A 16,727-nucleotide genomic window follows, 5' to 3' on the forward strand; every position below is an offset into this window, starting at 1 on the left:
TATAAACAAATACAAGGTTGCCCTGATGTGTCTGCAACAGGATAGTCATCCAACAGAGTAGCGATCAATAACCAAGCACAGGAAAAACATTTGTTAGCTGACATCATCCGTAGACTGGTTAATTTCTAAGAAATTAACCCCAATAAATTTCAACTGGACTATCTATTATTGCTGCCGGGAGCTGGTACGGCAATCGACATAAAGTTGATGATGACCTGTATTACTTCAGTTATTTTTACTCCCCTGCTGCCTTTACTCAAGCTCTCCCTTTCATCAGCCATAATCTATCAACTCCTTTTCAGACCCTCATATTTGCCATTACATTGAATCCCCCTTTCCCAGATCATCATCCATCTCAAATTTTCTCTTTGCACATTTTTCCTGCAGCATTTCAAGCAGAATGTTAACAGCATTGGGCTGGCTTGATTTGGAAACCTTGCACAAGGTATTGGCACGAACCCTTCTTCGAGAGCAATCCAATAATAAAACAAAAACCATAAGACAGCCATTCAGACAACTATTATAACTAAGCATACTAATGTCTATTAGTACATGAACATCATCATCATCCTCATCCACTTTTAGGTGCTCACAAGGGTCAGACAATTTGAAGATTTTCCTCTCACCAACCCTCACTTGCTTCTAAGTGAAGTAATATTTCTCTATGACCAGACTTTTTTTTTTTGAAGATTGGAAATGAAGGACACTGCTTAAGTCAAGACAAGGAGACAAAAAAAGGTTTCTTTCACTTTCTGTCTACCAGATCTACTCAAAAAGTTTTGGTTGGCTCAGGGTTATAGTAGAAGACCCTGATTAAAAATTGCTTATGCAGGTATTATAGTAGAAGAGGAATTAGGTAAAGTACAGAGTTGGCAAGTTTAGAGGGGCAGTATAAGACACGGTGGTTGCAGCCAAAGTGTGTTTGTGGTTGAGTATTGATTGATAACTAATGAAGTAATAGTCCAGAAGGTATGTGTATATATACACAGGACCACATTGTAAAATGGTTGGCATTTGGAATGGCATCTATCTGTGAAGACCATACTAAAAACGCATTGCCAGCATTGGTGCCATGTAAAAAGCACTCAGTTCACTCTGTAAGGTGGTTGGTGTTAGGAAGGGCCTCCAGCTATAAAAACCCTGTTAAACCGTCCAATCCATGCTAGCATGGAAAATGGACATTAAATGATGATGGTGATGATAACCCTGATGAGGAGTATATCTATACCCTAGAGTGAGTATATTATTTATTCCTGAGACTAAATAGATTTTCTGGTCTTGCAGAGCAAGTCTTGTCCTAGGAGTGCCATTTTTGTTATAAACTACAGTGAAAGCTGATAAAATAGACTCGTTAATATGGTTTTAAATTGTGTGCTATTTCTGAGTTGAGGCAGTGTATGCTTTGATATATTTAATATTTATTCATGAAGGTTGTGTGTGGCTGTCAATGTATGGTAAATAATGCAGGAATTGTGCTATTTATATAAAACCATCATAGACTGTTGATTAATTAAATTTCTCTTTGAACACTTAAACATATTACTCTAACTGTCTGCCAGGTAATTTGTATCTTTGTATCACTGCTGATGGAATATTCAATACGCGTTCTACAAATCCTGCACTAAAATTAAATGCTCCATTTTTTTGGTGAGCTGGTACGTTTGGTTGCCTCAAAACACTTAGACAAACATCATCATCATTTAACATACACTTTTCCATGCTTGCATGGGTCAGATGGACTTAGTTGAGGCATATTTTCTACAGTTAGATGCCTTCTTGTTTCTAAGTACGGTAATATTTTCCCATGGCTAGACATAGTGTTCTACTGAACCCAAGACCACACAACTACACCTGTACCTATACATCTCTGGAAAATATTTGTTTTTAAAAAAAATTGCTACAAAGGAAATTTTCACATTAATTTTAAAAAGGTTTGAATTTTGTGATGATTTGTTGATGTTTAGTCCAAGCTCAGCCATAATCATCTTATCTATCCAGTTTACATTGTCCAGAATGTCCTTCCATTTTATAAAGCAGATGATTTGAGAGAGAGAGCTGGCTTCTACCTGAAAATATCAAGTTACCATATAAGAAGCTCCTTCAGTTGGCAGATTAGTATTCATAAAAATTGTAGGTAATATAGTGAAAAACAACCCATAAATTTGCTGCATGTTAAGTAATTTTTCCAATCACACAACCTTATTTTTATATATATCATTCAGTAAAACACAGGAGAGAAAGTGTAAATTTTAATAAATCCATAGCAAACTAAGCCTAAACACTTTGAATATCAAAAGTATGGCTATTGCCAACATGGCTTTAACCTTTTTGATACTAACCTGTCTGAGACTGCTCCTGATTCTATGATACAACCTTGTTTTAAAGTGATCTAAGTTAAAGTCTCATGCCAAAATTTCATGTTAATTGATGTTCCAAACACTAGCTTAGTAATCACCATTTGTATTCAACAGAAATATGGTAACAAAATATTTAATCATTTATCTGCTGAAAACCTGGTTTTGGCAATAATTATATAAAGATAAAAAAAATTTTTTAATGCATAGAGTTACTAAGTTTTAACCCTTTAGCATTCAGATTACCTTATTTAGTATTCATTCACATTGTTTTAAATTGATCATGCATTATCTCATGGCTTCTAGATTTTGATGATGTGATTGTTTATCTTTAGAATGACATTGTATGGTCGGTATGTGAAGCCAGATTTAGCTGGTTTGAACATAAAACAGGTACAACATTTTGGTTGGAGGTGGCCAATTTAAATGCTAATTGGTTTAAACATCATTTGAGGGGTAGGAAATGAAAATGGCTTTTTTGTAAGAATCTTAATTGTAGCCAGCAGATCTAATTGGAGACCATACCTCTATGATATAATAGGATGGAATCTAAGTGACAAAACCTAATCGATATAGAAGCAGTAAAATTTTTAAAAAACCTCCACACTAATAGCTTTGCTTCCAAACTTATTTTGTCTTGGAGCCTTCTAACCACATAACTTGTAATATTTTGAAAATGGTAAATATTTTATGAATTCGTGTTGCAAGAACACCTGTTGTCAAGTTGTGAGGAGGTGGGGGACGACACAAAGACACACGTACATATAGTGGGCTTCCACATAGTTTTCATCTACCAAATTCACTCACAGAGCTATAGTAAAAGATGCCTAACTTGATGCACTGTAGAACTGAACCCAAAACCATGGGGTTGCCAAGCAAACTCCTGAAGTTTATAAAATAAATCAAGCGCCAGCTTATTTCAGAATTTTCTCAAGGAACCCTCTTTGGAAAACACTGCCTTTCATTAATAAAAGAACCAGCCTGTATTGTGTGACAAACTCCACCATAATGTAATAATTTCTGTGAGGTGCAATATGAAACTAAACACCATTGCTTTGGGGAGGATGCTGCACCATCACAGTTCTCCTTTTTTCATGTGTGAAGGCCTTAAATTTTGGTTATTAGAATGAAAAGGAACAATCGTTAAAACTAAATGGCTTGGTTTATCTGCTTAATTTCATACAAACAGTTTTGTTTTGTAAGTGGATACTCTCCCAGAAGAGACTTATTTGCAAGTGATATATACTTTAAGATACTTTAAAAATAAGTATTGCAATGAGACATAAAATATGAATATGAACTACTAGTTTTCATAACTAAGCTTTATTACTAACTGCAGCTGGTGTGAATACGCTATAACTTGAATGATATTCTTGAGAGACTGGCACTTTAGCTTTAAAGGTATGCAAAATATATTTTACCGAATGTTTTTCTTTATTTTAAAGATCATATTTGTCTCTGTTTTCTTCTAAACATGGCTGTGTGGTTAAGAAGCTCACTTTGCAAGCCTGTAGTTTGGGGTTCAGCCTTACTGTACACCATGGTGAATTTGGTGGACTGAAACGTATGTGGAGGCCTGTTTTTGTGTATGTATGCATGCATATAGTGTATTGTAGATATGGGTGTGTCTTTGCATCTGCTTGTCCCCTGCTGTCACTTGACAACCAGTGTTGGTTTGTTTATGTCCCCACAACTAAGCAGTTTGGCAAAGAGACCAATAGAATAAGTATGAGACTTGAAAAAGAATTAAGTAGTGGGTTAGAGTTAGGGTTAGGTTCTATTTATTGGAACCCTTCAAGGCAGTGCCCCAGCATGGCTGCAGTCCAATGACCAGAAACAAGTAAACGATGAATAAGCATTGTAATGTGTAAGATGGCGAAATAGCTGTTCTAATGGATTGGCATTTATAGTTGACAGCATACATTTTAAGAAATTATTGGGGGAATCAGAAAGCAGAACATTGTAGAATTGTATATAGATATAACTGATATTAAAATGTTTCTCATGATTTGTTTTTATAGTGAATTTGAACAATTTCTATTTATATTTAACATAGATTGAACATGTTCACAAATTGAGTTACAGGCGAAAGTTGTTATCGGAGATAGTATACTTTAGCTTTATGGCTGGCTGATTTCTAGCTTCACGTTTGAGTGGTTCTTATTCTTGTCCTTCCAATTTTAGCAATGGTGTGTGTGTGTATGTGTGTGAAACAATATCGAAAAGTCTTTGTTGTGCTCAAAGAACAAAAATTGAACCTTCTTATATTGTGATCTATGTTGGTATTTCTAGAGTGAATTGGTGGCTATAAAGACATAACCTGTATAGTAGGATTATCTTCTGTTAAAACATAGTTATCATGACAGTTGTTGGATCCTCTCTAAATATACCAATTTTTAGGGAGTCTGACCCCTACCCTCTTTCTGCTTCTTACTATTTGCTTCTTATTACACTAAGTAAAAACATTATTTAACATAATAGTTTTGCATCTTAAGATAAATTCAAACCAACTCTTGGTAAACCAAAGGCCATGCAAATGGATGAAAATAGAGCAATCTCATCTGTCCATTTTAAACAGCATTTTCCACAATATATAATTAGAAGCAAAGTTATCCCTTTACCACCTGCCCCACCCTCTTATCCATGTGGCTATTTTAAGCCAAGGTTTGCTACACTCAATAACCTTGATAGTTTTTTTTTTTTCTAACTATTAAACATTAAACCTGTTCTTTGAAAGAGAAATTGCTCTATCAATGTGGTAAGTTGAATTAGCAGAAAAGATACTTATTTTCTGGAAGTGTATGTGTGTGTGTGTTTTCCATCCTCTTAGCCTTTTCATTTGGCCGAATAAAAGCTAATTCAAATTATTATTGGTTTATTGTTTTTTAATCAATTTTGGTTGAATGATTGATTGCCCTATCTGGAGTAATACTTCTCGTTCTGATTTTCATTGAGCAAAATTTATGTAATTTGACTCAATACTTTTACTTACTATCTTAATAATCATATGCCTCTCTCTCTTACACACACAGATATATATATATATATATACATTAGTGATAACAATAATATTTTACTTGGTGATTAATTTCACTAGCTTGGTTATTACTGAATTACTGGCTAATTCTTAATGGCTTGCTCAGCTCATAAAAGCAAAATAAGTGCTCCATTCTACTTTGGTTGGAGAGAGAGAGAGAGAGAGAGTAGCACAGCAATTGAGAAGATGAAAGTAGAATATTAGAGTGAATTAATGCAATGGCTTAGAGAATGTGTCACTTTTCTGATAGCTATTTTTGACTGCATAAGTACTGTTGGTGCATGCTAGATTAGTAATATCCCAGCATAAAGATAGCTTGTGCTTGTTTTCTACCCCTCTCCTACCTACTACATTCGTCAGCTAGATGGAAGGTAGAAATTAGCTATGATAAGTGAACTGCTGGTTGTGTGTTGCTTTATACTAGTGTTCTATTGACATATGCAATGCTCGTTTCCTACCTTACTTTAAATTACAAGTTTTGTGCAGTTTCACATGGTTATATTTCTAAGTTCACTAAACTGCAACAAGACTGAAGGTAATTAAGCAGTTATTAAGTAGGAGAGTATATAAATTTGCTATCTCTTCACATTTGATAATATAGAATTATTTAATTTTCTTTCTTTTTTTGTTTGTAATTAAAAAATTATTTAGTGAGATTACGTAGAATAGTTGTAAATTTTTTATTTATTGGAACATAATTTCAGAAATTCTTAAATAAAAGCAATGAAATTTTGCTTTGTTTTACATAATTTATTTTTTAATTTTATATAAACATTGTGATGTGTAGTTTCAGATGGTTTGGTTATTTGGAGCTTGGAATGATTTTAGATGCAGATGATATCTAGAAGATTAATTTAACATTTTGTGCTGTTGTTAGTTATAACTTTACATAGGTTTCCCTGTAAGCACTTACTTTTTCATTGTTGAGTGACAAAAACTTTGATCTGTTAAGCATTAGCTTTTCAAGTAAGCTATCACAGTAGACCATGTATTTGGTATTTTGACAAATTCATGCTATCACTTTGTATGCTTAATCTTTTAGCATTTAAACTAACCATATCTGGCCTAAATGTCTCACCTGTTTTATGTTCAGATTAGCCTGATCCAGCCTTTCACACCTACCCTGCAATGTAATTCTAAAAGTAAACAATTCCATCAGTAAAATCTCAAAGCAACAAGATAATGCATGATTAATTCAAAAAATGTGAATAGATAAGCATTACATTTGACAAGGTAATCTGAATGCTACAGGGTTAAACAAAATGCCTATCCTTCATTTGAGTTCATACTAGTTACCCAGTACTATTTCATTCATTATTTTGCTATGAAGATCACTAGCGCTAATGCTTTTATTTATGATCATAGTACCAATACTTGATGGTAATTCACAATGCATTGGTAATGGATTGAAATATTCAAAACCATGAAAGGCAATGTAGATTGTACTTTCTTACTGGAATGAAATTGGCAAGAAATATTAAAAAAAAAAATTTTAAGAAACAAAAACAAACTGAAGGTCATATCCATAATTTCATAAAAGGTTCGTGTTGAGATCCTTGGAATATAGTAAGCTTGATATTTTATAATGACTCGTGCTTATGCATATATGCTTTCGCTCTCTCTCTTTCTCTTTCTATCTCCCAAATACAATATCAAAAAATGTATCATGATAATTTGGTATTTAGGAAATACTGATCAAGGTTGGGCTTTGGGCTAAAGATTGAGTTCAAATCTTTTAATTCACTTTTTTTTTTTAAAGTTTGCTTTTGCCATGCTGGAGCACTATGTTGTCTTTTGGAAATATATAGCTACTTCAGTACCAGCAACACATGCCTGATTCTTTTAATCACCATTAACATATGGAATTTGACTTATAGAGCAGTTGGACATCTGACATCCTAAAAATTATTCAAAATTACTGGAGCAATCTTAACTATAAAACTACAATCAAACTTATGCAATGATTTTCTCTTTGAGCTGAGTTTATGGCCCATTGTTAATTCATTGGTCTTGGAAATCATAAATGCATTGTTATTTTCCATTTTCTTCCTTCAACATTTCAATTCTTTTCATTCATTATGAACCAAATCTCTACTGTATTAATACATAATAATTTGCCCTTTGGGCTCTGATATCTGTTAGAAAATGAAGCTACTGACATGATGCATGGCAGCAACTGAAAGTTATTTTTGTTAACACCCTCTCTTCTCTTCTTTGGTATTTAGGTTGTGGGACATTTTGGTGAGAGTTTTTAGCTAAGTGGCTTTAACTGCACCTCAACAATTTCTTGCATTCTACTTATCTCATGTGAAATACTATATAGAGTGGGGTTTAAAGGTAGAAAGAATACTCAAAAATAAGGGTACATAAGGTTATGTTAATGATTAATGATCTTCATGAGCAGCATAGTTAACTTGTTTTTCCAAAATGTAGTTTGCTGTAGTAAACTTTCTACGTCCGAAATGAAAGCAATAACTTAAAATATCAACCAATAGAATTCAACATGGCTGTAGTCACTCCCAAACAAGTGCTCATGCATTTTCTAATATTAAGTCTTATTTGTATGTAAACTAAGTGAAACAGCATATAATGTTTAAAAATAATTTACATAGCTCAGGCATTGCTGTGTGGTTAAAAAAAAACTCCCTTTGCAACCAGGCAGGTTTAGGTACAGTTCCACTACACAGCAACTAGTAAAGTACATGTATAAAAATATGCAATACTCCAATAACGGGGTTATTAAAGAAATAAAAATTTTCAAATGCCATCACTGTGCTAGACAATAGGAAGGATAAAGACTGCAAAATAGGCCTACCAAATGCCATAACTAGGAGAGTAGGTCTTGTATTTATTTTTTGTAGCTGCTCTTCTGTGGATATATTTCTTAGTTGATTGACAATATTATGTTTTAAATTTTCAAACAAAAGCATTAGAATTTATCAGCAGTCAAGTTTCTAATCTGGATGTTTTACAGTGACACTAATGAATTAGACAAGGTTTCGGCTAACTTAATAGTATCTAATGGTGTCTTTGGATAATATTGGCTGAAATCTAAGTTTGTCAATTACATGATAATTAAATAGTGCTGTTTAAAGTAAAGATGGAATTTAAATAGCTAACACTACTTTTTGTTTTAAAACCAGAACTACTGTTTTTCTTAAATAGGTTGTATTATCAAATTTCATGGTCATTTATCTGGTGAATTTTATTTGTGGTATAACCATAAGCACCAAAGGGTAATAATTGCCTTCAGTGAACTACAAGCTTAGTAATTACAAGAATCAAATGAATATTGTCAAATTAGGTTTTAATATGTCATCTACCGCTCAGATTTGGATTATCAATCCTATGGCCCTTGTTTCATTTTGGATTCAATAGTTACTGGCTAATTAAGTTAGAAATTAGTTGTCAGTGCTAACCAGTGCTTACTTGAACTGTAGGTTCAGTAAGTCCAATGGATTTGATGTTTCCTAATTACAAGAAATGCACTGCTCCTACCTGGTCACCCAATTCTACTAGCTTGTAAAGTCATCAAGCTATGGCAAGTAACTAGTTGTTTATGAGTAGGTTTGTGATTCCAACTAACATTAGTACAATCAATAAAGAAAATAGCTTTCTCTGTGTAGTGGACAGCTTGACAAATCTGCACATACTGAGAGAGTATATAAATGAAATATATGCTGCTAAATTTTCCCCCCAAGTATTGTTTGTATAAATAACATGAATACATAATGCCTTTAAATAAAAAGAAATGTTAAAGCTGTGTTGTGTTATGACATGGCAGTTATATAGTTTAGTCCATTAGCTTTTAAACTGGCAATATCCAACCAAAATATTCTTCCTGCTTTATGTTCAAACTAGTCAGATCTGGCCCCTCACACCTACTCTATAATGTCATTCTAAAAATAAATTACCACATCATCAAACTCTTGAAGCTACAAGAAAATGCAGGATTAATTCAAAACAATATGAACTAGAGCACTCAGAGAGTGCAAACCTCCACCAAGGCCACACCAACGTCTTCTCAACGATTAGCTAGAGATGATTTTTAAAATGGGAATATCTGAAATAAACTCAACTGCTCTCACAAATGAGAATACTAAAAATGAACCTGACTGCTTTCAAAAATTATTTGAAAAGAACAGGAAAAATAATCCAGAATCTTTGTCTGGTACCGAATTGATCCCAAAATCTAATCAGCTCATGCCAGTTATGAGACCAAACATCCCTGAAAGTTTCATCCAAATCCATCCAACGGTTCTTGAGATATCTTATCCACAAACAAACACAACTAAAAATAATGCCTCCGCCTTCACTAAGGCGAAGGTAATAAATAAGTATTATATATAAATAAATATTATAATCTGAATACTAAAGGGTTAAGCATATATCTGTCCAGGCTACTTTAGAGCTTTTTCTAAATTTAGGGAATTTCAATTAACATCTTGTATAGCAGGCTGGATCTCTGTATTGAACTGCTTGTCAATTGATAGAATACAGCGCAACAACTATTTTGAAATAGTTACTGAGGTTTTATAGTTTTTGATTGCTGACTACACACTTAATCAGATGTTCAAACATCATTACTATGACCACATACATTATCACAGAAACTATAAAGAATACAAACTGCTAAAGTTAGACATTGATGCCAACTTGCACAGTACTAAAACTAAAGTCTGGTGCAGGCTTCTGCTTGGCCGGCTTTTGTGAAACTGTCCCTCCCATGGTAGCATGGAAGGCAGACTCTAAATGATGATGATAATGATGATAGTAGTAGTGTTTCAACATTTAGAGCTCAGGTTAATGTAGTGAGGAATGCTAAGAAAGTAAGATTAACCCTAGTTTATGATTCTTGCTTAGATCTGTGTTTAATGTTGCATGATTTGTCTTGATGGAAACGATAATTAGTAATCAACAATTCATTACTGGTGAGATAATTACCACCAAAGTGTTGTGCCATGTCATATCTGCAGAGACCAAACTAAATCAATAATATTTTATAGTTTAAGAAATGTCAATGGTAGTTTCCCCCCATACTAGGGGAGTTTGTTTGATGGGGGTGAGACAGGCGTTCTTTCAAGTATTAGCAATTTATTAAGGTTAGTGTCATTCAACTATGACCTCTTCCTTTTTACAAACAGGCCAGGAAAAAATTGACCATGGATCCAATGATGGACAAAGGAGCTTCTGTCTATCCTCTGTTTCACCACCATTCCTCCTTTGACTATAATAGACTTATTCCAACTTAAATGGGAATTGCTTGGGTATTGTATATATAACCTAAAACTGAGTATCACAATTGTACTATTGTTCACTGACAAATATTGATAGGTACTTCTTGAAAGTGCTATAGAATGAATAGGATGCTGGTCACAAAGAATATTCTCGGGACCTGGTATCTATTTCCAAACAACTGGATGAATTGTGGCAATGTACTTGTAGTAGATTTGAAGTCACAACTTATCAGTTGGTTGAACAATACCTTACCCATTCAGCCTATCTTTGACTTGACTAAGATCAATCTGATATTACAAAGAGTTTATGTAATTTTGGCACAAGGTCAGCAATTTCGAGTGAAGGGAAACCAGACAGTAAAGACATGAAATGTTGCTAAGCATTTTTGCCCAGTGTGTTAACAATTCTGCCAGCTCACTTCCTTAAGAGTATATATAATTTCGGTAAAAGGATTTGGAATCGGTGCATTTGATGTTGTGGGAAGTTGACAAATGTAATCATCTCAATTATGTTTCTTCAGAAACCAATCACACTAAAACATTGTTTTTATATTGTTCTTTACCATAGTAGTGTTATCGACAGAATTTAGTGCTGTTTCTTGTGATTACTTTATCATTGAAATGGATGGTGTTGTAATATATTTGTGAGAAGTGCCAGGTTTTTTTTAAATATTTTAATTTGTTTAGTTCATATGGGAAGCTTCATAATCTGAGGTGGGAATAATCCTTCAGTTGAATAAGCTAATTTTAATAAGGTGTGTTGACTAAGAAGACCCTAGGTGTAGGTATAGGTTTTATAAAGATGTAGGAAAAATTTGTCTTATGATGATTGCAAATGTAAAGTTCTAAAGTTTCTAACCCCTAATAGTCATGGTAGAATGCCTATTGGCAAGCATATCAAACAAAGAGACTGGTGCCCTTTACCAGCTCATTGTTTTGTAGAAAGACTAATATAGTTTTTATCATTATCACCATCATGGGAAGATTTAGATCTACAAAAATGTGATGAAATGCAAGTGCTTCTAAGTGTAATATTTGCACCTGTAATAGAAACATTGAAAGGCAAAGATTTAAAACATTTACATTGATTTCATTATTAACGCTCTAAAATGAAAATATTTATGTACAAATTATTGTTATTGTTATTATTATATGATGCATTGAAGTTGAAATTAATTTTCTTTTACGTTTTTTTTTCTATATTTTTCAGAACTGAATGGTTACTTATGATAATATTGTTCTTGTGACTAGGGGTCATCCTCCTGTGAAATGGATTTACCAGGTTCTAGTGCCTTTCACAAAAGTTTCCTGAACACCTCCATGATTTCAGATGATAGTCCAACTGTCCAGAAGCGAGTCTCATATGGTGGTGAATCCTTTCCTTATGGAATCAGTGGTGTTGCTATGCCCGATTATGGCTATAGTGGCAGTGTTTATAATTATTCAAGAAAGAGTTTTCCCCGAAAATCACGGGTATGTTGTTACTGTGGAAAATCTTTCACCAGGTCGACAACGAGACGCTATCACGAAAAGCGATGTCCACTTCTACGTGCTGCTGGTAGTTTAGTGGAACAGAATGAACAACCTGTTGATAATGGAGCAACTGCTTCAACCGATCACAAGTTTTATGCAATTGGATCACAAAGCCCAGCGTCACTCACCAATTCAATTAGCCCGGCTTCTGATTCTTGTCGTGCTGGAGTTGAAGATGAACTTTCAAAGCAGCCTGTCACAAATCGAAGACGGTCATTTGACCAGGCCAATTTGGAAAGTGTCTTTGTTAAACAAGAACCTTCTGAGTTTCTCAATATGTATGTTAGGACTTCAACACCACGGACAGGTTCATCTGAAAATAACCCATATGTAAATTCTGACAGTAATAAACAGGAATCTTCAAAGCCATTGGTAAACTTTCCGTCCCAATCCAGTAGCAGTAACAAAGATGTAAATGGTGAATCTGTCATTACATCTACACCTAGGTATGATCAGGCAGGAAATGTTGAATCACACTCCAATTTGGAGAGTGATTCTCTTAGAACGATTAGAATTGAGAAAACAGAGACAGATGTCCCAAAAAATGATGGTTCAGAAACCAGTATATACAAAAACCATTCTTCAACACATTTGGACCAAATGTTGCAAGGTAATGCAACCTCTTTGTCAGCTCGTCCTCATAAATCTTCACGTTTACAACAGTCAACTCAGGGAGCTTCCCATTCATCAGCTTTTAGAATTGAGCGAAGAGTATCTAAAATGATAAACAAACATCGATGCGGCTTGTGTGGCAAGCTGTTTGATACCCAGAAACAGCTTCAAATGCATGAGCAATTACATACTAAATTTAGGCCATATACTTGCCGCTTCTGTGGTCAGCGATTTACGAAATCAGCAATGAGAATCCGTCATGAACGTTCTCATCTTGGGGAAAAGCCATTTATGTGTATTGCGTGTGGGTCCTCATTTACTCGAAACTATAGCCTGAAACTGCATGAGCAGCGCCGGCATTCTCGAGGTCCTTGTATCTGTACAGATTGTGGAAAGGTGTGTGAGTCTTTAAGCAGTCTCAAATTCCACACTCAGAAACATGAATCTTTTGATGCTTTTGCTGCTAAAGACAACAACAACAGCACCCAAATGGAACCTACAGCAACTGGCATAACCAGCTTTTCTTCAACTACACCCAAAGCTGCAGAACAGCAGGATAATCCGGAATCACTTAAAAAGGAGGCTGATCCACCAAGTGATTCTGGATCTGCCAGCCAAACTAGCAACAACAAACTGCCAGATGACAGTGGTAAGACTACTGTAGCACCAAATACAGGAGAGGAAGATGATGCTAAAGCTAAGGTGAAATGCAATGATTGTGGTAAGGAGTTCACACGACCTTACTTGCTCAAATACCATATAAAGGTACATGCTGGCTTAAAACCATTTGAGTGTCCGATCTGTGGGAAAAGATTTGGATATAAAAATAACATGAAATCTCATCTGAAACTTCATGCTGGAATTAAACCATATCAGTGCTGTGTCTGTGATGCAAAATTTACTCGAGGGTCTACGCTTCGAAGGCATGCTCGTAAGCATGGCATCATGGCTACATCAATATGGGACCTGTTTTCAAACTCTGGAATATCACAGTCACAAGCGTTCAGTGCCAGTAATCTAGCCAAAAAAGTGGCTGCTGCTGCTGCTTCATCCCTACACTCTAGTAAAACGAACTATGCTTCTCAAATAGGGGTCATTCCAGATAGTTCTGACCCAAACCGTCAGAACTATGATTCACATTCAGCCGAATCCGCCATACCTCAATCTATAGCCAACGGCAGTATATACCTAAACTACAAACACTCAGCAACTCAACATACATACCATTCACCTTTAGCTACCTCAGCAGTCATCCAACCCACTTCTTCCGTTACCTCATACTCCCCAAACTCTCCTCCACTCACTGCCCTCAATCTCAGCATAAAAAACAAACCTGATGTGCAGTATCAAAGCTCAGACGTGCTGAGGACATCCTGGAACCTGCAGCGGCCTACCTCTTCATCTACAAGCATATCTTCCACTTTGGAAAGCAAAATGTCCACTCCATTACTTTTACAAATAAACAACAGTGAACTACTGCCAACCAAGCATTCTGCTTATAAGGTCTCTCAACCCAAAGCTGAATATCGTGATTTCGAAGCTCAAACTAATTTGTGTGATTGTAGCCGTACAATTGAAGATAACGTCCAGGCCAACATGTATGGCGCTCACTTGCCAGCATCCCGTTTGATTAAACAGGAGAGCAGCTTACGTTATAGTCCAGTTACAGTGTCAAATGGGACATCACCGGTGAAATTTGACAAAATAGGAAGCTCGTTCAATGGAGAAACAGTTTCTTCTTTGCTCACAACTGGACGTATGTTTGTCTGTGAATACTGTGAATGCTACTTCAAGGAATATGCCATGTATCGCATCCATCAAAAGCTGCATGTTAAAGATGAGAGCCGGCCCTATCTTTGTCCAGTCTGTAACGAAGACTGTCATGATAGGATATACTTTAGTTTGCATATTTCAGAACATTTAAAGTAGGAAGGCTAGCTCTTAAGTTTTTATTTTGATGCATGCTATTGCAATAATGTTGGCACATCCTACCTCGACACATTTTTCGTCTATTCTAGATGAAGCATAGAATAAGAAAAATGGAAAGAAAATAATTTTTTTTTTTAGTTTTTTTTTTTTTTTGTTTATACATATATATATTTTTTAATCTAACATATTAGTTTGTGTATGTTTGTGTGCATGTATATATATATATATGTGCGTGTGTGTTTGCATATAAACATAGACACACTCATATATCCATGCATGCACATACAGTCATACATATACATAAACATTTTTTCATCATAATTTTGCTAAAACATGTTAAGCAAGTTGGGGGACTATTTTGGCTTAATTAGAAAGCTGATAACTAATTACAAATTTTTGGCTAAGGTTTTATGAAAAATGTCATTATTCATTTTGTATTATATAATCCAGTTGCTATATATATATATAAATATATATATATAAAAGAGATCTTTCCTTCTTCACTCTTCACATGCATCGACATCTCTCTTTCACTGTTTTGACTATTTCTCTGCAATCTGCACAGCTGTGATCGACATCTTTGATTATCAGATCTTTCACTAGGACAGATCTCAGAAATTGGTCACTGTAGCTTGACTTTATTTAGTTAAGGCAGAAAGGATTCAGGGATAATTTGTCTGCAAACATATTGGTTCCCTACCCTTATTATTTTTTTTACAACCCCCCTCCCCCTTTTTATATTTTTCTCCCCCCCCCCCCCAACAAACTCTTTTTTCCTCTTCCTTCCCCTCCTCCTAACTCTTACTTTCCTTTTATTTCTGTACTCTCTTCTTTACTGCAATTCTATTTATTTAAGTAACACTTGGGATGTACAGTATTGTGTCTGTAACAATAACCTATAGTGGAGGTGTTGGTGGTGGTCAACTGTGCAGTGTACACCATTGCACTGTAACTAGTTACCATTTAATTGGCAGGGAGAATTCTAAATTAAATGAACAAAAGCACAAACCACTTATTGATTGCTTGTTCTGAAAACTACCTCTGTGAACTATGTTTTATACTTACTCTATGTGATTTTTCTGTTTTTATTTAATCTTATTTCCATTCTTAATTTCTTTCTCTTCATGACTGTGGAAGGGAATTTATTAAGTTTTTTTCTTTGTTCATACCAGAACTGTCTTTTACAAATATCACAGAAATGATTTTTGATAGTATCACACACACACATTAACTTTTATTTAAAATTAAATCTTTTTAAAACCAATCTCTTTGTTTACTCTTAGAATATCTTACAAACTTCAGACTCTTCAACATAAGTGTCAACAACTACTAACAGAATTAAAAATACACTGATACACATATATAGAAATATACATGTGCACATGTATATAAAATATAAAGGTATCATTGTGTGTGTGCGCACGCGCACTATATATATACACATATATATATATATAATTTAATCTATAATTGTTAGACAAAATATATTCTATTTTGCCTGTGTCTCATTGGGTGTTGAATATATCTTGTCAGATTAACAATTATGGATTAAATATTTTTATTCATTCTCAGACATATCTTTGAGTATTAATTTTATTCTAAGTGGCCGGGCATAACTTCTTTTTGAACTTGAATCATTAGTTCAAAAGACACTGTTTTGCCCCATGGCCAAAGGTAAAACAGAATATATTTTGTCAGATTAAGGATTAAATATTTGTAACTCTCAGACTTGTCTTTGAGCATTTTATTCTAAGTGGCTGAACATAGCTTTTTTTTGAATTCATCACACATACATGTTTTAATTTTTATTTTCATATATATTTACATATATCTAACCCTTTCTTTGTCCCACAAAAGTTGTAGAGTCAGCAAAACAGTAGAAGACGCAAATTAAATACTTCAAAGTTTAGTTTCAATCTTTTACACTCTAGGTTCAAATCTCACCTGGGCTTTGAGTTTGCTCTCATTTATTTAGGATCATTAGAATAAGCACCAGTAGTTAGTTTGATCAGTTGCATAGACTAA

General features: G+C 34.5%; 1 protein-coding gene across 5 annotated transcripts in view; it reads left to right on the forward strand.

Annotated features, from left to right (window-relative positions):
- The window catches only part of LOC106876440 (uncharacterized), a 195,197-nt gene that overhangs the window by 177,922 nt on the left and 548 nt on the right, over positions 1–16,727 (forward strand). For all 5 annotated transcript variants that reach the window (XM_014924998.3, XM_089351494.1, XM_089351493.1 and 2 more), the window contains one exon: positions 11,839–16,727. This exon is cut by the window's right edge and continues 548 nt beyond it. In XM_014924998.3, coding sequence (XP_014780484.1) covers positions 11,898–14,702 — 2,805 coding nt within the window. In that variant the 5' untranslated portion in view covers positions 11,839–11,897 and the 3' untranslated portion in view covers positions 14,703–16,727. The remainder of the gene's footprint in view (positions 1–11,838) is intronic.

Source organism: Octopus bimaculoides, chromosome 4 (genome assembly GCF_046866305.1).
Source record: "Octopus bimaculoides isolate indiv1 chromosome 4, ASM4686630v1, whole genome shotgun sequence".
Lineage (NCBI taxonomy): Eukaryota > Metazoa > Mollusca > Cephalopoda > Octopoda > Octopodidae > Octopus > Octopus bimaculoides.